This window comes from Bos grunniens, chromosome 2, assembly GCF_055505025.1.
Source record: "Bos grunniens cultivar Pamir isolate PY7600 chromosome 2, Bosgru_T2T1.0, whole genome shotgun sequence".
NCBI classification, from domain to species: Eukaryota; Metazoa; Chordata; class Mammalia; order Artiodactyla; family Bovidae; genus Bos; species Bos grunniens.
In genome coordinates this window covers 43,345,466-43,369,715 of record NC_141166.1, presented here as the reverse complement: position 1 = coordinate 43,369,715, position 24,250 = coordinate 43,345,466, and the positions used below count along the sequence as shown (strand labels likewise).

Below are 24,250 nucleotides of genomic sequence, written 5' to 3'. Positions count from 1 at the left end.
CCCACTCAATAGGGTGCCACCTTCATGACCTCATCACCTTCCAAAGGCCCCACCTCTTAAAACCGTTGCCTTGTGCATTAGGATTTCAACATATGAAATTTGGAGAGACAAAACATTCGAATAGCAGATGCGTATATGTGTCAAACAGAAGATGTGATACCAAAAGAAGAGAAAGACATGATTAACAGTGATATAAACCTGATGATATATCATTAACCCGGGAGGATATCTCCTGTGTGTGTGTGTGTGTGTGTGTGTGTATGATACATATATCATCCAGTTGGTGGATGCGTTTATTGATCTCAATTCTTCACTTCCAAATAGTAGCATTAAATATCTATATTCTGATTATGGTCTCATGTGTGGAGAGTATTTTCCAACCTTGGCTTGTAGACTTGCACATATGAATTCATTTGGCCAATGAGATGTCAGTAGATGTTTTGTGGGCAAAGGCTTTAAAATTAATTTAATTTTCACATTCCTGCCTTTCGTCATATGAGAAACATGTTTCAGATATGCAGAGGTCTAAGGAAGTTGAGAGATCTGGGGAGCAGACATGTACCTGATCCATAGCTTGGAGGCCAGCCTACCTGAATCCAGCTGAGATTAGCCAGATACCAGTCAACGTGAGAAACATGGGCTGGAAATAAATGCTTTACAGTTCATATCACAATTTTGGGATGATTTGTTATGCAATATTTGGGAGGCATCAGCTGACTGATACATTCTTTCACTTTTCCCCGTTAATTAATTTCTGAGTAGATTTCCCTCCCTTCTCCCATCAATTTGTTTGTAGTAGTGAGGACAGGAAGATATATCTATATTTTAAATTTAATGGGTTTCATACTGTACAGAACCCAGATGACTTCTTATTTTATAGCTATTTTTATCTGAAAATTAATGTTGACAGGATAATTGATTTAATTATTAAGATAAGAGGCAAATTATATGTCTTTATCTACAAATGACATATTATATATATGGTAAGAACATTCTCATTACAACAGCAAACATGTACTAAGAATTTAAAATGATGTTTCCCACTGAGATTTCTCAATCTCTATTTGGAATTTAGGATTATTTATCATTAATAATATACTAAAAGGGATCGGTTTCCAGCTGGAGTCTCATTAGATGCAACTAAGACCTCAGACAAAAGGGGAAGGTTAAAATGGTTGTATTTCTATTATGTAATTTTCTTATAAGTCTTAACCAACAAATAAACTCTGCCTTCCACAGCCCCCGTGAAAATATTACTTTCTTGAGGTCATGGTGGTACTGTTACTTCATTACAACATGATTTAATAACCATGATTCACTTTGTTTTAAAGTGAAGGAACATCCAGTGGGTCCTCTAGGGAGAATGTAGGTATCTGAGATATAATCCCTACGTTTAGAATTCTTAAATTGGGAAGAAAGCTATATTACCTTTGTGCTTAGTCACTCAGTCATGTCCGACTCTCTGAAACCGCATGGGCTGTAGCCTGCCAGGCTCCTCTGTCCATGGGGATTCTCCAGGCAAGAACACTGGAGTGGATTACTATGCCCTCCTCCAGGGGATCTCCCCAACCCCAGGATCGAGCCAAGATCTCCCACATTGCAGGCGGATTCTTTAGCAGCTGAGGGGAAGCCTATCTTTATTAAAAGCATTTGTACCCTAAACAATGACACATAGATTGAGAAGGCAGGGTGTATGTAGAACATTCTTATGTATTTACTCTGATAAAAGATTTTATTCGGTGACTTCACAGTTTCTAAGAGCCCAGTGAAAACCACCTATAATTCTTTGTCTTTACACTATCTTCAGAAATCTCTCGATCTCAAACAAATGTAGTTTTTTTTTTAAATGTCACATCTGGAAACTAAACGTCATTTATTTCCCCTTTTGAACTAAGGACTCCCTCATTCTAAGAGCTTCAGAATGTACTTGTTGTCCTGCATCATTTGAAGCCTGTCATGAGACTATACTTTCCTTCCATGAGTCTTTGTTGTTGATGATGTAATTATGACATATGACATGTACCCAGAGCGTGATGCAGCAATAATAGAGCTGAAAGTCTGAACCATGAGCTTGTGTGGCATCTCTAGGACCTTGTTTCTGACCTACAAGATTTCCCTCTGGAACCTTCTCTCTTTTCTGCTCCATTCCTTTCCAGCCTAATCTTCCCTGTGTTCTCTAACACAGTGTTTCTTTAAATGTACGCTAGGGAAGTGTACTTTCCTATAATACACTTCTTGCAAAGATGTGTTCCATTGTCAGGTAAATTAAGGAATATGTATTAACTTTTAAGAGCACTGAAAAGACCTAGCATAAACCATTTCCTTGGATTTTTCATCATGGAAACTTTTTTTTTTTCCCTCATATGCACTGATTGTGCCCTTGTGTATTAGACCTTAGATCCAAGTCTTAGAAGAGATCAGTTTGTTGGTTACTGAAGCAAGCCCTATTTGGACATGGCCTTGGGCCAGACATCCTCGTGAGGCTTCCAGTAGCCTGTAGACTGATCGTGTTACGGGGTCAGGGGGCACTTCCAATTCAGTCAGTGCCAGCCTCTTCCTGAGTGGTGGGCTGGGCTGAGCTGTGGGTGGAACAAGTACCATAACCAGGCATTCACTTCCTGAAGTTCTGTGTATTTTTATTGTTGTTTAGCTTTTGTCCTTGATAGTCGTGTTGTCTTTTAAAGGCATTAAGTGCAGGTAGCCTGGTGTGCAATGTATCTGTGATAGCAAAATACTTTTAGAAGTATGTCACCCAGGAGCCCAGTTTCTCACATGGGTCTTCTCCTCTTAGAATCAGGCCCATTCTGCTTCCTTTTAGACCACTGGATTATTACAATCATAACATTTGTTCTTAAATCTTATATTCATATAAAATCATGTATTCTTATATGTTAGCTACTGAATTATTGACTGTAAAGTACTTTAAATTCTTTAGACTTTTAACAGGAAAGAGTAAATACAAAACAAAAAGATGGATTGTTTCTTATACATGTATCAGAAACAACAGAATGTGTATATATATATGGCTGAGTCCCTTTGCTGTCCACCTGAAACTGCCACATTGTTAATCAACTATACTCCAATATAAAATAAAGTTTTTAAAAATAAATATTATTATAAAAAAGATCTATTGTTTCTTGATATTAACAAAGCAAGTTCTAGTTTTATAAAACTATGCTATCTGAATTATAAAATATTATTTATATTACCTTTCATAACACAAAATATTATTTTTACTTCTTTAATCTATGTCGGAATAGGAAAAAAAAAATGATTCCCTGTGTCCTTAAACTGTTGCATTTGCTGATCTTTCAAGGATATGTATTGTGAGTAGGAGGAAAACAAGGTTGCTTTAGGAATGTTGACTCTGACTTACTTTACTTTTGTTAGTTTTAATCTCTGACTTAGTATTACATTAAGGTACTTTTATATTGAACAAGCAATAAAGAACGGACATTTTTTCGACATTTGTTTTCTGGTATTAGATGAATCTTTTACTTAAAGAAAATTGCTTTTGGATAAGTTCAGTCAGAGATAAGCTCTTGACTTCAGTTTTCCCCTTCTACCTCCTTTCTAAGGAATGGACTTCAAAAAACATGAAAAAGTGTCTCAGTTACAAATACTTTATAGTATTTTCTTCTTGTAGGCCTTCGGTTTAAAATTACTTTAAAATGAATGAATATGTACTTTAAAAGATCACATAAGAACATACATTTTAGATATTGATTACTGAGCTAACTATGTGAATATGATTTAAAAATTTTTCTTTCATTAAAAGTAAAGAGCAGTGTTGCTTATGTGTAGTTTTGTGAAGCTTTACCCTACTTACTGCAACATTAAGTTACATTTTCCTCTTCTATATGATTAATATATAATATTGAGTTTGGGGTTAATTTCAGCCACCTGTAGTATAATTCATAGTTTTAAAAAATTATCTGTTCTATTATCTCTGATGCTTTTTGGTGGTGTGTCTATGTCATTCAGAGGGCAAAAGCCTTTAAAAGGTAATCTGTCTACTTGTAAATCACCAATTTAGCAGCAGTGGTGGGAAAGTCCTTTACTGTTCATCACAGTGACCATCCTTAGATCACACTTACCTATGCACGTGCCAGCTCATCTCTGGTTGTCGTCTTTTCTTGACTCTCTGTAAAGTACGATCCAAAATAAAGTGCCTCCCAGCTGTTGGAATGAGTCTCTGATCTCCACTCTAGGGCAATATTCACATTTTGAATTCTATATAATCCAATTGGCCAAAAACCTTTCATGCTTATAATAGCTACCCATGCTTTTTTCAGAAGATTAAAATTTTTCAGAAAATTAAGTGTCTTGCAGGTGTCTTATCCTTTCATTGCTGTGAAAATTTACTTAGCTATAACACAAGTTTTATCACCTTAAATTCCTTAGAATTTATTTAGGTAAATTTATCGGTGGTTAAGCTAATTATAAAATATCCTGGCAGAATTGCCAGGTCTGGCTTTTCCTATATATAATATGTGAAAAAAGCGACTTTTTTTTTTCTTTTTTTGCCGTAAAGCTCCTTTGTTTGAGTTTTGGGTTTTGGGTAACTGACAAAATGATTGCGTGTAAAACATAACTCTTGCATAAAGTAAGCTGCTCTCAACACAGACTAATTACGCATTTGGGAGGCAAGGCAAAGACATCCAGAACTTGCTCATGCTGAGCTAAGAGCGCAGCATTTAATGAAATGAGGGCCATAAAAGGTTCAGCATGGATGCTTTCAGGTCTGACCTGGGCTTCTGGGAAATTGAACATTGGTTCTGTGGACTGATAGATTCCCCCAGGGTTTGAAAGGCTGGGTTATTACCACTTGTGTGTGTGAATCAAAACTGCTTTGCAATACAAGAACATTTGTGATTCCAGAGATGGCCCGATTTGGAACACTCTTAAGCTAATAATAAGGATGCCTACCTAGTCATCCATCTTCTTGCCTCTCTTTCCTCCTCTCAAGTAATTACTTTTGATATTTGTTTCATAAAAATGGTTGTATATCTGTCAAGATCAGACTGTGTAAATTCCTGTTTCCTCTTTGCTATTGTTAGACTCTATTCCTTTCTGTCAGATAATACTATGAATGAAACAGAAAGGCACTCTTATGTTGTTTAGTAACCTTTTAACAATTATGTTCTGTGTAGACTGGTTATTTCACATTGCAGTGTTGATACATAGTAGATGCTTGATAAAAATGTGTTGATTGACTCTTGTCACTCAGGCCAAGATGGGATAGTCTCATATCTGAATTCCAACTGTGACAAGTTATCCATTATGCTTAAAAACAGAAATAGTATTTCAGGGAACAAAATGAGAGAACAGAGAAATAGAAAATGAAATAGTTGAATGGGAAGGAGAGGGAAGAGATATATAATTAGAATGATAACAGAACAACATCTGTAAGAACTTGAAGAAGGGTTGTGTAAATGAGAATAAAAGGTTAGTGAAGGCTAGAGATAGGCAGGATAAAGCTACCATTATCTAGTAAATAACCATTAAAATGGCTTATGACAATTAGGAAAGAAAAGCAATTAACATTTTACTCACATTTGGTTCTGCATTTCATTTCTTTTTAATTAATAAAAATAATGCCTTTATATATCACTGTGGTGTTTTCCAAGTTGAAAACTATGATGCTTTATTGGATTATGAAATTAATGCAGTGGGTTGTGACAATTTTTAAAAAATAATGAAACAGAATAGAAAACATTAGAATGTGTTGCCCTCTTGGTAAGTATTGTCTCATGAAATTTTTATTTAGATATGTCTATGCGCACACATATATGTATATATGGACAGATGAGGAGACGGACACATAATGTAACTCTGGGTACTTAATCACAGTGCTTCTCAAACTTGATGAATCTTCTTTACAGATTGGTAGCTATCATGCTGCCTTCATTGAGAATATGATGCTGAAGCTGAGCTGGGTTATCACCTCTCCTAGTAGGAAGTATGGTATGAAAAGGGAAATTGGATGAGGTTACTTTAAAGTTTCTTATAACTGTGATACTTTAACTTTTTACAATTATTTTTAATGTCAAAACTAATTTTATAAACACTTATAGTAATAAAATCCAGAATAATAGGAACCAAAGGCGGTGCCAGCAGTTTATTCATTTTCTTATATATAAATATGTATATATAATCCCAGAAATACACATTCACAGATACACATATATACATATACACAATCATGTACTATTGGACACTTACTCATTTTTGTTAACTCAGTCATTCAACAAATATTTATCCAGGGCTTATTTTTGAGTCTGGCACTGGCCGGTTTAAGCATCAGTGATTCACTGATGGGAAAAAAACAGAGCAGTATTCCTGCATTCAAAAGACACTATCAAAAAATAAAAACATAAGCAAGCACATATATGGTATGTGATAAATGCTATGGAGAAAAAGTAAATCAGGATAATAGACAAAGGTAGGATGGTATTGCCTTAAAAGAATTTTAAACTGAGTGATCAGGGAAGGGGCTTCCCTGGGGGTTCAGAAGGTAAGGAACCCACCTGCAATGTAGGAGACCCAGGTTCAATCCCTGGGTCGGGTAGTCCTCTGGAGAAGGGAATGGCTACCCTCTCCAGTATTCTTACCTGGAGAATCCCAAGGACAGAGGAGCCTGGTTGGCTACACTCCATGGGGTTGCAAAGAGACATGACTGAGCAATCTAGGAAGACCTCACTAATAAACTGGCATTTGAACACAAAATTGAAGGCAGTGAGGGAAGGAAGTCTGTAGGAATCTAAGGAAGGAATATTCAAAGCAGAGGGAGGAGGTGATGCAAAGGATTGAGGGCAGAAGTTAGATAAGGTAACTTAGAAAGTGAGGATGGGAGAGAAAAGTCAGATGATTGATTCTTAGGACACTAGTATTTCGGGATAACATGAGGAAGAGTCTGCAAAGGGGATTGGAAAGGAGTAGAGAGTGAAGTAGGAGATGAATACTTAAAAGTGGTGTCCTGGAACCAAGGGAAGAAAGTGTTTCAGGACGTAGGGCTCGATAAATGAGGTCTCATGCTACTTGGACCAAGTAAGATGAAAACTAAGAATTGACCATCACACTTACCAACATGATTTCCCAGGTAAGAATACTGGAGTGGGTTGCCATTTTCTTCTCTAGGGGATCCTCATGACCCGGGGATTGAACCCACAGCTCCTGCTGCATCTCCTGCATTGCAGGCAGATTCTTTACTACTATAGGCTATATAAATACTATATCTAGTTTACACGATATTAGTTACAGTGTGTGTATATATATGTGTATGTGTGTGTTTCATTAGAAATGTGTTTAGAGTTACTCTCAGGGGTTTTCCTGGTAGGTTAGTTGGTAAAAAATCTGCCTGCAATGCAGGAGACCCCAGTTCGATTCCTGGGTCAGGAAGATCCGCTGGAGAAGGGATAGGCTACCCACTCCAGTATTCTCGGGCTTCCTTTGTGGCTCAGCTGGTAAAGAATCTGCCCACAATGCATGAGACCTGGGTTCAATCCCTGGGTTGGAAAGCTCCCCCGGAGAAGGGAACAGCTACCCACTCCAGTATTCTGGCCTGAAGATTTCTATGGACTGTATAGTCCATGGGATTGCAAGGAGTCAGACACGACTGAGTGACTTTCACTTCACTTCACTTTACTTACAGGCGCTCTACATCATAGTACAACACTACAACAAATGGTTCTTATCTCTTCATAAATTCTTTTTAAAAACATTTATTATTTTATAATTTACAAGTGTCAGAAAACAAAAACATTATAGAGAAGAAAAAATTGTCCATATTGCATTGGAAGAATATAACCAAGTTTTCTTCTAGCAAATACATGGGGTACGGGTGGAAGAGAGGCAGGTAATAGGTAGATGAGTAGGTGTCTGAATTGTGTATAAATTATATGTTATATATTGAGATGTACTGTATAATAAGCTTTTATATATAATATTATGTCACAGTCTCACATGATTAAAAATCTTTGTGTCCACACTATTTTATATAATTCTGTGATTCTTAATAAGTAAAACACTATAAAAACATCTTATATATAAGCATATTTAATATAACAAACATGACTTGGTAGCTGCATTTTTCTCCTAGGTCCTTACATAAGACAAACAGCCTGAGGCTCCTCTGTCCATGCAATTCTCCAAGCAAGAATTCTGGAGTCGATAGCCATCCTCTGGAGAAGGCTGGCTCCAAGGATCGAATCTGGGTCTCATACATTGCAGGCAGATTCTTTACCATCTGAGCCACCAAGGAAGCCCATACATGTATATATATATAAATATATACACACACCAGTAACTCAATATTTATCACTTTTTATACTGTGTTCATCCCATGAAGTATTCATTCCTACCTCTGGAAAATTAGTGCCATATAACCAGAGACACAGCTAAGACATCACAGACTTCCCTAGGAGTTCATTCTGGTCATCTCCAGGGTCTGTCACAAGTCTTTAAGCATGAGACCCAATCAATTGCAGGGACTGTTACTGCCTCCCCTTCCTGGTACTTAGGAACATGTCATCAGGCAGTGCTGTAGTCCCAAATGACTCTCTAGACCCTGGTTACCTAGAACTTGACTGCATCTGCCAATTGTTGATTCAGGGCAGTGATGTTCACCTAAAGGTGATTTTGACCCCTGGGGCCATTTGACAATGTCTAAAGGCAGTTCTGGTTGTCACAACTGGGAAAGGAGATCAGTTCAGTTCAGTTCAGTCACTCAGTTGTGTCCGACTCTACGACCCCATGAATCGCAGCACATCAGGCCTCCCTGTCCATCACCAGCTCCCAGAGTCCACCCAAACCCATGTCCATCAAGTCAGTGATGCCATCCAGCCATCTCATCCTCTTTCGTCCCCTTCTCCTCCTGCCCCCAATCCCTCCCAGCATCAGAGTTTTTCCAATGAGTCAACTCTTCGCATGAGGTGGCCAAAGTACTGGAGTTTCAGCTTTAGCATCATTCCTTCCAAAGAAATCCCAGGGCTGATCTCCTTCAGAATGGATTGATTGGATCTCCTTGCAGTCCAAGGAAAGGAGATACTACTGGCATTTAATAGGTAGGTGCCATGGAGAAGGCAATGGCACCCCACTCCAGTACTTTTGCCTAGAAAATCCCATGGACGGAGGAGCCTGGTAGGCTGCAGTTCATGGGGTCGCTAGAGTCGGACACGACTGAGCTACTTCACTTTCACGCATTGGAGAAGGAAATGGCAACCCACTCCAGTGTTCTTGCCTGGAGAATCCCAGGGACAGGAAGCCTGGTTGGCTGCCGTCTATGGGGTTGCACAGAGTCGGACACGACTGAAGCAACGCAGCAGCAGCCAGGGATTCTGATAATATCCTCCTGTGCAGTGCACAGCCCCGATATGGAATTATTAGACCCCAGTCATCAGGGGTGCTGAGGTTAAGAAAGCCTGAGTTGATCCTGTATGGCCGGCCCTGGGCAGGTTCAGAGGCATTAGACCTGGACACAGGACATCTGAGCATCCCTCTTGGGCCTGACTCTAGGGACCTCAAGGACTTGGTATCTAAAAACATAGCATCTAGTAACAAAGACAAAGAAATAATGGAAAGACAAAAATTAATGAAGTTCACACAATTTCTCTTCCTGTGTCAGCCTCTGGATGTTTCCCTTTCTGGATATTTGTAGGTAGAAAAAGCAAGGGATATACCTGCCATGGGCGTCTCTGGTTGTTCGGATGATAAGGAATCTGCCTGCAATGCAGTAGACCTAGGTTCAATCCCTGGGTCAGGAAGATCCCCTGCAGAAGGGAATGGCAACCCCCTCTAGTATTCTTGCCTGGGAAATCCCATGGACAGAGGAGCCTGGTGGGCTACAGTCCATGGGGTCACAAAGAGTGGGACATAATAGTGAAGAACACACCTAGCACAGTGAGGAAAGAGCTCTTGTCCTCAAGACAGGGAGAGTCCAAGGTAGGAATGTGCTGCTGCCTTTGGGCTCATGCTCTCAGTAAGGGCCTTCATTCAGGGCCCTTACAAGGACTTTATTCCTCTTTCCATCCTGCTATAAAGTGTTGTGGTCTTCCCTGGTAGCTCAGTCAGTAAAGAAACTTCCTTCAGTGCAGGAGACCCAGGTTCAATCCCTGGCTTGGGAAGATCCCCTGGAGAAGGGAATGGCAAACCACTCCAGTATCCTTGCCTGGAGAACCCCATGAACAGAGTAGCCTGGCGGGCTACGGCCCACGAGGTCGCAAGAGTCGGACACGACTTAGTGACGAAACCACCACCACCACAAAGTGTTGTATGGCAAGATTTGAGTTTAATTTTAAGAGATACTAGTTGAACCAATGTTATCAGAGGCATTCAGCATATTGATTTTTTTTTTTTTTTGGTACATTAGATAAAGGGAACATTTATTTCTAACAGAGGACATGGCTGTGTTAACTACTGTAATGGCTTCCCTCACCATTGAGAAGTTTGCTATTATTAGAGACTACTAATTATGACTTGCACTTCATACAACATAAGAAAGATGAAACGTAAATGTAGTTAAGTGGAGAGTGTGAAATTGAATGACATCTTACTGCCACTGTAGAAATATATCTTGGGATTTCATGTGGCTAGGTCTAGTCACGGTGGCCTGCAGAAGTTGAGAACTACAGCAGTTAAGAGTCTATCACAGGCACCATACTGCCTGGACTCCACAAGTTCCAACATGGATAGGTCTTTTGAACTATAAGCATGATACTTATATGTTGCATACCTCAGTTTCCTCATCTGTAAAATGGGCCTCGCAATAAACCTCACAGGATTGTTCTGGAGAGAAAGTGTATTGCTGTGTGTAAAGCACTTGGCACAGAACCACTCAAACATTTTTAGCCACTACTTTGTTTTGTAGTTACAGTTCCAGCTCTCAGACATTAGAGACTTTAAGAGAATAAATTGTTTCACATGAAGAGATAACCATAATACCACCTAATTTCTATTTTGTTTTTACCACTTATGTAATAAATGAAAGGCATTAGTACAAATAGTGGCCCTCAGTCTTATTGGGAATGAAATACAATCACCAAAAGAAAGCTGATTATAGAATAGGGTGGTTTGAAGGTGTTACTCAAGCGAAACTTGTCCTCATGTCACTTTTTCGCTGGATGAAAACCAGAGAAACTCTCTAGTTTTTCTCTAAAGTGGTGTTCACAAACTTGTAGTGAGAAGCCGTTCTTTAATTTATACTTTAATTCAGCAGAACTTGATTAGATTGAAATTAACCAAATTCCAGAGAGACCTGTATACATAAATGATTTTGAAAATGTTATGGATTCTAAACTGGACGTTTTGGGAGGCACAGATAAAGGCTAATAGTTTACATTTAGTATTTAACTCTGGCATTCCAATGGAAAAAAAGACAGCTACTTGGTGTTGAATAATGGGATTTGTTGGGTTTTTTTTTAAGATAATAATATACTGAGTTAGTTAAAAGAGCTAACTTGTAATAGGTTTATTAAATTAAACAATAAAGTTCATTTCTTGGAAACTACCCATTGTCAAAATCTTTATAGTTAACTTCATTTACAATGAAATTAAATGAACGAACTATTTCTCTAAAGCTAGACATGGGATTTCTCTTCATTGGGAGGAGTTAGAGATGTCATGTCAGTAGATCTGGCTATGATCAGACCTCTTAATCCTGTTTTAATTGTGGGTTCTTTGCTACTTCTGATTTTATAGTTGTTATTTTGTGACTGACATTCAGACATTCGTGGTAATTTTTAAAATATATAATTCTACATAAGCATCCCTCAAAGTGACCTTAAGATGAGAGTCTCTAAACATAATTATAGAGAGGAAGGAACTACCGACCTAGAATGAGTTGATGGTTTCCAGGGCTATCTCATTTTCAAATTTTTCATTTAAATGCTGGGGCAGAGTTTCACATTTCTGCAAGCTTGGGAAGAATGCAGAAGGGGGCCCTGTACTCTTTGTCATGTGGACAGCACTTTTCTGTCCCTACTCTTGTATATTTGAAAACACTATGGACCAAGTATGATAAAGTGTGTGTTTTCCTCTGGAGACCTAACCCCTGATTATGCCTTTTGCCACCATACTATGTGTGTGTGTGTGTGTGTGTATGTGTGTATGTGTGTATGTGTGTGTGTATATATATATATATTTTTTTTTTTTTTAGAATGGCTAGGCTTGTGGCTGGGTGTCATTTGTCGAAGAGACCATGAATATTTCTGTGCATTATCATTTTTGTTTAGGTTCCAAAACCAGATGCCAACAAGTTATTTTATCTAAAGAAGCAAGCTTAAGGCATGAGTTTTGACAAAGTGAAATTCAATTCAGTGATATGTATTAAGAATCACATCTTTAACTTTAAAATAAACATTTTTTTCAGTGCTCTGTGTCCTACTGACAATCTTTATCAATAGGATTGCTTCCATGGTAAATGATATGTTTTAAATTATATAAGCCAAATATTCCCCCAAATTGTAACAGGTTTCTACACTAAGCTCTTGTTTCTTCATCTGTAAAATGAAGGTATTGAGATTACATTATCTCCAATGTCTATTCTAATACTTAAGATTCCCTAGTTAATATCCAATCTCTTTAATTATTGAGAATATTCTACTGAATTTCCAAATATTTTTGGAATGTTTCAAATTGCCTTGACCAAAGATCCTGTCTGTTGACCATCACCAAATAATTATTCCCAAGAATTATCTCCTCCACTCCATGCATGTGATGGAGGCCCCTGCAGAGAGAGAAGACTGCCCTTTGTCCACTGGGGGCAGGATTACAGCTGTTAAGCAGGGATCCAGTCATCTTGTCTCACCAGTTGCATCTGTGTTTGACCATCTGAGAATGTGAATATTGATATTCAGCTGCTGTCTCCTCCTTCATTCTTTTCGTGTACTCTTCCAACAGAAAGGAGAACCTGACTGTTGTGCATTCTCCCTGGAAACAACTGAGCAACTTACCTTTGAGATCCCATTGAATGATTCCGGTTCTGCTGGTCTGGGGGTGAGCTTGAAAGGGAACAAATCTCGAGAAACCGGAACAGACTTGGGGATTTTTATCAAGTCCGTCATCCACGGAGGTGCTGCTTTTAAGGTAGGTAGGAATGCTGTTTCCCTATCAGTGTAAAGATACTTAGAAACGTTAACTGTTCTGCTTGGGGACTGGATAAAGAAAATTTCTGAAGACTTGAGACCACTGAGGCTTTCTTGCCAGATTCAGGAAATGTATATGTGAACAGATCTGGGTAACAGTTTGTTTTCATACTTTATATTATTTTTATTACTGTTAGGATTCTTATGAATTTAAAACCTAACAAAGTTGAACCTAATAATACACAATTAGAAAAGTAAAACTGAAAGCTAGTCAATATCAAAGCAACAAATAAGAAACTCTATTCCTTGTGCTTGCAAGAATGAAAGCTCAACAAAGACAGAAATATAGATCAATGGAACAAAATAGAAAGCCCAGAGATAAATCCACGCACATATGGACACCTTATCTTTGACAAAGGAGGCAAGAATATACAATGGATTAAAGACAATCTCTTTAACAAGTGGTGCTGGGAAAACTGGTCAACCACTTATAAAAGAATGAAACTAGAACACTTTCTAACACCATACACAAAAATAAACTCAAAATGGATTAAAGATCTCAATGTAAGACCAGAAACTATAAAACTCCTAGAGGAGAACATAGGCAAAACACTCTCCGACATACATCACAGCAGGATCCTCTATGACCCACCTCCCAGAATATTGGAAATAAAAGCAAAAATAAACAAATGGGACCTAATTAACCTTAAAAGCTTCTGCACATCAAAGGAAACTATTAGCAAGGTGAGAAGACAGCCTTCAGAATGGGAGAAAATAATAGCAAATGAAGCAACGGACAAACAACTAATCTCAAAAATATACAAGCAACTCCTACAGCTCAACTCCAGAAAAATAAATGACCCAATCAAAAAATAGGCCAAAGAACTAAATAGACATTTCTCCAAAGAAGACATACAAATGGCTAACAAACACATGAAAAGATGCTCAACATCACTCATTATCAGAGAAATGCAAATCAAAACCACTATGAGGTACCATCTCACACCAGTCAGAATGGCTGCGATCCAAAAGTCTACAAATAATAAATGCTGGAGAGGGTGTGGAGAAAAGGGAACCCTCTTACACTGTTGGTGGGAATGCAAACTAGTACAGCCACTATGGAGAACAGTGTGGAGATTCCTTAAAAAACTGGAAATAGAACTGCCTTATGATCCAGCAATCCCACTGCTGGGCATACACACTGAGGAAACCAGAAGGGAAAGAGACACGTGTACCCCAATGTTCATCGCAGCACTGTTTATAATAGCCAGGACATGGAAGCAACCTAGATGTCCATCAGCAGATGAATGGATAAGAAAGCCGTGGTACATATACACAATGGAGTATTACTCAGTCATTAAAAAGAATACATTTGAATCAGTTCTAATGAGGTGGATGAAACTGGAGCCTATTATACAGAGTGAAGTAAGCCAGAAGGAAAAATACCAATACAGTATACTAATGCATATATATGGAATTTAGAAAGATGGTAACAATAACCCTGTGTACGAGACAGCAAAAGAGACAGTAATGTATAGAACAGTCTTATGGACTCTGAGGGACAGGGAGAGGGTGGGAAGATTTGGGAGAATAGCATTGAAACATGTAAAATATCATGTATGAAACGAGATGCCAGTCCAGGTTTGATGCACGATACTGGATGCTTGGGGCTAGTGCACTGGGACGACCCAGAGGGATGGTATGGAGAGGGAGGAGGGAGGAGGGTTCAGGATGGGGAACACGTGTATACCTGTGGTGGATTCATTTTGATATTTGGCAAAACTAATACAATTATGTAAAGTTTAAAAATAAAATAAAATTAAAAAAAAAACTAAAAAAAAAAAAAAGAATGAAAGCTCAGTGGAGTCTGAGAGAAAGTAGCATAAATTAAAGGTCATTTATCACATTTTATACACTAGAAGATCCATGTTGCTGGGAATGCATAGTTGCCTTTGAACTTAGAGAAGCTTATAAATTTCCAGATAAAAAGAGAAGAAGATGATTCTGCCCTTTCATACTGGGGTGGGCAACATGAACATAGCTGTTACCGTAATTTAATGGTTAACTAGATTTGCCTGAGTTCCAATGCAACCCTACCACCATATGCTCCAACTAGCACACCATTAATAATAATACCTAGCATATAGGGTTCTAAGGATTGAATCAAGTAATATACACAATGTGATCGATGCAGTTAAGTGATTACAGAGAGAGGGAAAACAAGTGTGTGCTTATTGTCAGCAATCCTGACCATCATCTTTATCATCTCATGCCAGCCGTGAGACTTCCTGAGCTTAAATCCTGCCTTCATTGCTCTCACCCTCAGTGAATGCAGGCAAATCAATTGCCTTTAGGGTGCCTCAGTTTCCTCATGTATAAAATGAATAAATTAGTAGTGCCTGCCCCCAGAGCTCTTGTGAGTACAAAAAGAGATAATGGGTATAAAAAGCCTAGCACCATGCCTATGATAAACGTTGAATAAATGTTAGCCATTTTTAAATCATCTTGATATTACTCACGTGTGCCCTCTCCCACTCAAAAGCCAGGAAGGCATAATTAGAGTTTATAGGTCCTAGGATCCTGGCTTTATTAAAGCATTTGTCTCCTCAAACTTATCATTTCACTTTTGCTTCAGACCTAGACACTGAGCTAGTGTCTTTTTCTTTGGAGAAGAAGAAATGCACTGGGGATAGACAACTTTTAATGCACTCCTGGATCAGTTAGCTTCTGTTACATAATAAGTAATGACAACATTTCAATAACATACCTCTATAAGCCATTATTTCCCCAATGGCTCTGTACAGTAACTAAAAGGGCTCTGATTGAGGCTGACCTATCTCTATCACACAACAGATCTACAGATCTGCGTGTACTCCACACATTATAACTACACCCTGGGCTCCCAGGCTAGCTGATGTCCAAGACTCACGAAATCTCCTTACGTCTGGTTTCCAAGCTGGCCTACCGTCACTTCTCACACATATTGGTGGCTAAAACAAGTCATATGACTGAATCCATGGTCAATCCAAGGCGTAGAAAAATACAGTCCACCCACAGCGAGCCTATGACAAAGGTGTGGGTCTAGAGAAGCCGGTGAGGAATTGGGGCCATTCATCCAGTCTATGACTGTCTCCATCAGGCTCAGAAATGCAGAACTGGGAGCAGAAGGGTAGTTGTTGTTCAGTCACTCAGTCATGTCCAACTTTTTGAGACCACATGGACTGTAGCACACCAGGCTTCCCTGTCCTTCACCATTTCCCAGAGTTTGCTCAAATTCATGTCCATTGAGTTGGAGATGCCATCCAACAATCTCATTCTCTGTCACCACCTTCTCCTCCTGCCCTCAATCTTTCCCAACATCAGGGTCTTTCCCAATGAGTCAGCTCTTCACATCAGGTGGCTAAAGTATTGCAGCTTCAACTTCAGCATCAGTCCTTCCAGTGAATATTCAGGGTAGATTTCCTTTTGGATTGACTGATTTGATCTCCTTGCTGTCCAAGGGAATCTTTAGGATTCTTGTCCACCACCACAGTTAGAAAGCATCAGTTTTTCAGCCGTCGGCCTTCTTTATGGAGCAGGAGGAAAATGATAATAGTAATTACAGTAATATTATCAACTAACATTCATTCTGTTTTATGCTTAATATCTGTTGGACCATATAATAAGTATTTTAGGTGGATTCTCTAAATTTATTCTTCACATCCATACTGCATTATTACTGTACCATCTTGTCAAGGAGAAATTACAGTTTTCAGTAGTTAGTGCCTCTCCTTTATTCACAAGGCCAGAAATCACTTAAACCAATGTGTGAACCTAGGCAGTCCGACTTCAGAGTCTGTGCTTTGCTGTCCTGTGATGAAGGCTCTTTGATCTCATCTATTTATATTTCCAGAGATCAGGGGCTGTTGCCCTGGAGTTGTCTTATATCACGTGTATCATCCTTAGCCAGGGCATCTAAACATGTGCTGTATTTAAGAATCAGTCTTGGTCATGTTTGTGGATACCAGCTCAGCATTATTCTTATTCCTCATGACAGCTCTATTTACAGAATTTATTCCAAGTAAAATTGAAACTGAAATGAATTTTTGGAAATTAAAAGCAAACATCTTAGCTTTTTTATGGGCAATAACTTCAGCTCAAGCAGATATTGGAGAGCAGGTTTAATATGTATATCCATGTTTGTGTAAGTGAGCATCTCCTTACCTAAGCAATTTCTAACAGGGCTGTTTCTTTGCAGGAAGATTTCACTTTCCATTTATGTAAATTTCTTTCCTGACACTGGTCTGCTGAGTCAGACAATCACACCATTAAAAACTACTGGACAGCATATTTATAGCTGATCTTAAATAGTAAGAGGCATCCATTATGAATTTAGCCTTATTGTGAATGTTTAGTATCCATTTGTCTTGTTTACTTTCTGCAGTGCAGAGGGTGGAGGCCTAAAGCTTTGCTCACAAGAAATCTGATTAACCAGGAAAAAGGAAAGTATATTTCAGTTCTCCTTCTGCTGTTCCAATAATCCACTGTTGCTCCTCAGAAAATTGCCACCTGTTCTGTGATTCAAGATTAGGTCTTAGAAAAATTGTTTGGAGACTTTGTTCCCATCTCTGTTCAAAAGATACACATGTGTCAGACCGCTCTGTCCCTGGGGCAGAGAGAAGATAAGCATGGGGAACATCTACTTTAGCATCTGGCCCAAAGTTTTTTAGGTGAAATCAACAAAATAATCTTTCTGCCAGAGCACTCTCTTTTTCTCCTGGCCCTTCCTACCACGAATTGGTTCTCAAGGTGTTTTCCCCTTTAGGGAAGGTGGAAACGAAACTACTTTGAAAAGTATGACCAAATTCTTCCTGTGGCTTCTCTATGCTGGATTCTCCTGGGGATTTCCCTTGGTGTAAACAAAGATAGGCTACTTCTAACCAGATGTAAAACCCCTGGATAACTGTGACTATAATTAAGGGCCTTTTTTTTTTTTTTCCTTAACTTTTTATTTTGTTTTATCCTAGATGGCGCTAGTTGTAAAGAACCTACCTGCTAATGCAAGAGCATAAGAGACATGGGTTCAATCCCTGGTTGGGGAAGAACCCCTGGAGAAGGGCATGGCAACCCACTCCAGTATTCTTGCCTAGAGAATCCCATGGACAGAGGAGCATGGTGGGCTACAGTCCATAGGGGGTCACAGAGTCAAACACGACTGAAGTGACTTAGTACATAGCACAATAGCTGGTTAACAATGTTGTGACAGTTTCAGGTGACCTGCAAAGGGGCTCACCCATACATATAACAAGAGCCTCTTTCTTTTTACCCTCTTACCTCTCTGGCTGTTGCTTTCTATCATTCCGTCTCTCATTTGTGTCATTTCTAAGAGATGTAGTCTGTGGAGTCACTTGTAGACCCCTCAGAAGCATCCTTTTGAGCTATTCTTTTCAATGTATAGCCAAAGTGACCACTGACCATAACAGCCAAACATAGCTTAGAGTGTTGCTACTGCACTGCTTAAACAGTGAAAGTGTGAAAGTGAAAATGTTAGGCGCTCAGTCGTGTCTGACTCTTTTGTGACCCCATGGACTATAGCCCACCAAGTTCCTCTATCCATGGAATTTTCAAGGCAAGAATACTGAAGTGGGTAGCCATTCCCTTCTCTAAGGAATCTTCCCGACCCAGGGATCAAAGCCAGGGCACCTGCATTACAGGCAGATTTTTTACCATCTGAGCCACCAGTAACATGCCTTAAATGTTTGAAATTCAATTTTAGTTTCTGTCATTCTTCCTGGGCATTTGCCCCTGAAGTGTAGTATAATTGCTTCCAGGGCCAAATATATACTAGATACAAGTTTGCATGTTGTATGTTTTATATAAACATACATTTATACATACATATATACATATATAGTATACATACATCTCATGAACTGAGAACTATGAGTGGAATGTAATTAGGATTTCATGCTTTTCTAAAATTTCATTCTTGTGACTGGAATTTGAATATTGTGTTGTTATTACTGGTAAATTAAACAAAATATTATCTTTGTACAGTTAGAAAAATTAATAACTTAAGAAAAAGACTATCCCAAAATCTACATAAAAATGAGCTTTTCCTTTTTCCAGAGAAGCACATATAAAGTCTGGATAATCAGTTTGAAGACCTCACATACATTCACCCTCATTTGCTAAACATTTTGAACTCAGAGATGAGTTTTCTTTTCCTTTGCTTTTGATATACTCTGTTAATTGAATTTTTTAGAGAAAATGCATTTTTAAATCTATTCAATTCAGTTCAGTTCAGTTCAGTTCAGTTGCTCAGTCATGTCTGACTCTTTGCAACCCCAGGAATCACAGCACGCCAGGCCTCCCTGTCCATCACCAAGTCCCGCAGTTCACTCAAACTCACGTCCATCAAGTCGGTGATGCCATCCAGCCATCTCATCCTCTGTCGTCCCCTTTTCCTCCTGCCCCCAATCCCTCCCAGCATCAGGGTCTTTTCCAGTGAGTCAGCTCTGCACATGAGGTGGCCAAAGTACTGGAGTTTCAGCTTTAGCATCATTCCTTCCAAAGAACACCCAGGGCTGATGTCGTTTAGAATGGACTGGTTGGATCTCCTTGCAGTCCAAGGGACTCTCAAGAGTAGACTATACTAAATCTGCTTTGTTTTCTTCTATCATAAAAATTAATTACTTTTAGAAAATATATAACTAAAATGGTGATATTTTTAAAAATTCATGTAGAATATTAAAATCCTTTATTAGAAAGAATAAAAATTCCATACAGTCTGTTCTATCAATACTAATTATGAAAGATTTCTTTTTATTTGAATATTTAATGTGTTCTATTGAAATTTTGAAACAATAATGCAAAAATTAAAATTTAAAGGAAGCTTTTACTAAGGGAAAAATGTCATATATCAGGTAGATTATTTAAGGGCTCTTAAAGAGAACGAATTTAAGAATACCTGTTATTCTCTAGAAAATTAATTAGCCAGGTTTGTGCTTAATAAATACTACTTGATGATGATGAAATTAAATGAAAGAAAAATGCCTGACATAGCTAATTGCAAATGCATGCACTCAGAATATGAAATAGACATAATTTAAGTAATTTGATTCTTGTGTGGTTAGGAAATCTGGAATACAACCTCTGCAGAGGTTGCCTGATGCAGAATTGCAAGATCTATACCATTTCATAATAGGTTAAAAAATTTAACTAATACAAGCAATCCCTCTATTATAAAATGACCTAATTATGAATTTTGGGAGATAATATGCACAGTTCTAGAATTTATGGGAATACAATGTTTGATCCTGAATATCCATGTCTCTTTGTTATGGGGAATGTTGGTTGAATAGCATCTAACCTACTTAAAAGGAGTCCGGTAGGAGTTCCTAGCAGAAGTAATTTCCACCTCCAATTTCTGCTTGTATCTATAAATCATGTGGTGGATCTATAATTAATGAATTCAAAGGGAGATAAAAAGGATAGCATTTTAAGGAACACGAATGTTAAATGATTTCTTCAGCTATCCATTTTTCTTAAAATTGATATTGTTTTTTACTGGAAGAGAACTGTTAAGATCATTACCTATAGTCATGTCTTCCAGGTTTCTACCTCTTACCAAAAACACCATACAATCTGGGTATAAACAGCTTCATTGCAAATCCTCAACTGTTAGAAGCCAAACTCTAATATTTCATACTCACCACAAAAGTGTGATATTCTATGAACAAGTAAAAGCAGGAATTCTGCCTGGAAAAATTCACCATCACTATAAGAACTCTGCTTTAAAAAATAAAACAAGTAATTTAAACAACAAAAAAAAGAATTATCAACTATGTTATGCCATATATTTTAAATACATTTCCTTTTTTAGGGAAAAAACGCCCAAAATGTTAATATGCGTTAATTAATACACTCAAGCTTATCATTTATGGGTTTTCTGCAGTAGTAAGTATTTTATAGAGATATAACATTACTTTAAAATTTTCATAATACCAGTATCAATCATTGTTTTTCTTGCTAAGTTTTATCATTTTCAGATATTTATTTTATTGATGGAAATGCAAATACATTTGTATCATCTGGATAAACTTTTAGAACTCTAGGTCTTTTTGATGTGTACTTTGAATTCTATTATTGTCTTCAGAGGCTTAAAAAAATATGTTTTTAGACCTAATCAAAAATGAAATTATTATCTACAAAAGTTGATATAACATGATCATGTTACTTTGACTCTGAAAATAGTATCTTTTACCTGAAAACCTATATTCACCTATATTGTGGGTATTTATAAGAGATATTAAGTTCATAATGTGGTCAGAGTTTTGGTCTAAGCATTCTGCTCTGGGTCCATTTTTTTAAGAAACCAGATTTTTAGCAATCTTAGCACAAGCAAGAACAGAGCTTTCTTCTTCTTCTTCTTCAAGTGAATAAATAAGATCCTTTCGTTAAGTTGAAAAGGCTTCTGAGATTCTAATCTAGTTAGGCATTCATGCAGAATCTTCTTGATGCATACAACCCATTCACCTTAATAAGCTTCTATTATCCAATTTTCTAGGCCAAACTAAACTGAAAACAGAAAATCAGGAAGGAGATAGGAAGGGATAGAGAAGAAGCTGAAAGGACAAGAAACAGAAAAAATGTAAAACAAGCACTGCTGCTGCTGCTGCTAAGTCGCTTCCGTCATGTCCGACTCTGTGCGACCCCAGAGACGGCAGCCCACCAGGCTCCCCCGTCCCTGGGATTCTCCAGGCAAGAGTACTGGAGTGGGTTGCCATTGCCTTCTCCAAAACAAGCACAGATTGCTGCAAAGTAGACGAAGGAATACTAGTGAGGCCTCTTCAGTCAGTGCTTCTGAAACTTCTTACTAAGGAAACTGTAAAATTCACTCATGACTACAGTGAAAGCTGTAAATTGCAATACGTTTATTTATATCCCATATGTTTCCAGTAGGTCTTTAAAAGAAAAGAATTATAATACATTATATCAAAATGGTTTAGATTATATATATTCTGAGGTTCTAAAAATACTCTTCAGTTATCTTTAATTAAACAAGAAGTCTCACATGCCACAGATGCTGAATAAATGGTACATTGCTGGAACTTCACTCATTTGCTACATAAAATGGAGTGAGGCTCTTAAGATAATAACTGAATTAGATAAACTTAAAATTTTGCAAGAGCTAAATAAGAGGATACTGAGCCAGTACACCGGAGAAGGCAATGGCACCCCACTCCAGTACTCTTGCTGAAAAGTCCATGGATGGAGGAGCCTGGTGGGCTGCCGTCTATGGGGTCACCCAGAGTTGGACACGACTGAAGTGACTTAGCAACAGCAGCAGCAGCAGCAGCAGCAGCAGAGCCACTACACAGACAGTAATCAAGCTTCACTTTTAGAATATAAAGTTTCTCTGAGCATGTGCCAGTATAGCCAAGCCAGCCTGGGCTCAGGAATTGCTCATAATTACAGTTTGTATATTATTGAATTTGTCCATTGGAGATGAAACTTACACCAGGTCAAAGCACCTGATGAAGATGTTTCTAGTGATTCCGTTTAACAAGGATTTCTACAACATCTACAGCTACCATAAGTTATTCAATATGTAATAGAATGGATACAGGAAACAGAAAGACTCATTCCATAGTACAGGAAGCTGGTAGCATAATAAACACATAAAAAACCGTGTCTAGATTAGTCCAATGAAAGAGCCTTGCAAGCCACATTAGAACATCTGCCTTACTGGTTTCCCCAGGGAAGGAAAAAAATAATCTTCTGCCCTTGTTTTTAAGTATTCATCTTTAGTTTTGGAAAAATGTTAAGTGTTTATTTTGAGGTCAAAATAAAAACTAATTTCATACTATTAAAAAAAAAACTCAAATATGGTAAGGACTGTGGTAGACCTTCTGTCAAAGAATGTTCAAACTACTGTACAATTACACTCATTTCACATGCTAGCAAGGTAATACTCAAAATCTTCCAAGGCAGGCTTCAATAGTTCTTGAACAAAGAATTTCCAGATGTACAAGCTGGATTTAGCAAAGGCAGAAAAGCCAGAGATCAAATTGCCAGTATCCATTAGATCACAGAAAAAGCAAGAGAATTTCAGAACAACATCTACTTCTGCTTCACTGACTACAGCAAAGCTTTTGACTGTATGAATTACCACAAACTGTGTAAAATGCTTCAAGAGATGGGAATACCAGACCACCTTACCTGCCTCCTGAGAAACCTGTATGCAGGTCAAGAAGCAACAGTTAGAACTGGACATGGAACAACAGACTGGCTGCCAATCGGGAAAGCAGTACATCAAGGCTGTATATTGTTACCCTGCTTATTTAACTTATGTTGAATAAGTACATCATGTGAAATGCAAGGCTGGATGAATCACAAGCTGGAATCAAGATTGCTGGGAGAAATATCAATAACCTCAGATATGCAGATGATTCCACCCTATGGCAGAAAGCTTAGAGGAACTAAAGAGCCTCTTGATGAAGGTGAAAGAGGAGAGTGAAAAAGATGGCTTAAAACTCAACATTCAAAATACGAAGATCATGGCATCTGGTCCCATTATTTCATGGCAAATAGATGGGGGAACAATGGAAAGAGTGACGGACTTCATTTTCTTGGGCTCCAAAATCACTGCAGATGGTGACTGCAGCCATGAAATTAAAATACACTGGCTCCTTGCAAGAAAAGCTATGACAAACCTAGACAGCGTACTAAAAAGCAGAGACATTACTTTACAGACAAAGGTCCATAGAGTCAAAACTATGGTTTGTCCTGTAGACATGTATGGATGTGAGAGTTGGACCAAAAAGAAGGCTGAGCACTGAAGAATTGATGCATTTGAACTTGGAGAAGATTCTTAAGAGTTTCTTGGACTTCTAGCAGATCAAACCAGTCAGTCCTAAAGGAAATCAACCCTGAGTATTCATTGGAAGGACTGATGCTGAAGCTGAGGCTCCAATACACTTTGGCTACCTGAATCAAAGAGCCAACTCATTGGAAAAGACCCTGACGCTGGGAAAGATTGAACTCAGGAGGAAAAGGGGGTGACAGAGGATGAGATGGTCTGATGGCATCACCAACTCAATGGACATGAATTTGAGCATTTGGGAAATGGTGAAGGACAGGGAAAACTGGCATGCTGCAGTCCATGGGATCACAAAGAGCTGGAC

General features: G+C 38.3%; 1 protein-coding gene across 14 annotated transcripts in view; it reads left to right on the top strand.

The window, feature by feature from the left end:
* The window catches only part of PARD3B (par-3 family cell polarity regulator beta), a 1,159,019-nt gene that overhangs the window by 661,503 nt on the left and 473,266 nt on the right, over window positions 1-24,250 (top strand). For 13 of the 14 annotated variants that reach the window (XM_086344421.1, XM_086344496.1, XM_086344507.1 and 10 more), the window contains one exon: window positions 12,898-13,083. The exons of the other annotated variant lie outside the window; for it this stretch is intronic. In XM_086344421.1, the coding sequence (XP_086200547.1) occupies window positions 12,898-13,083 (186 nt within the window). The remainder of the gene's footprint in view (window positions 1-12,897; window positions 13,084-24,250) is intronic. 14 annotated transcript variants of the gene reach the window in all.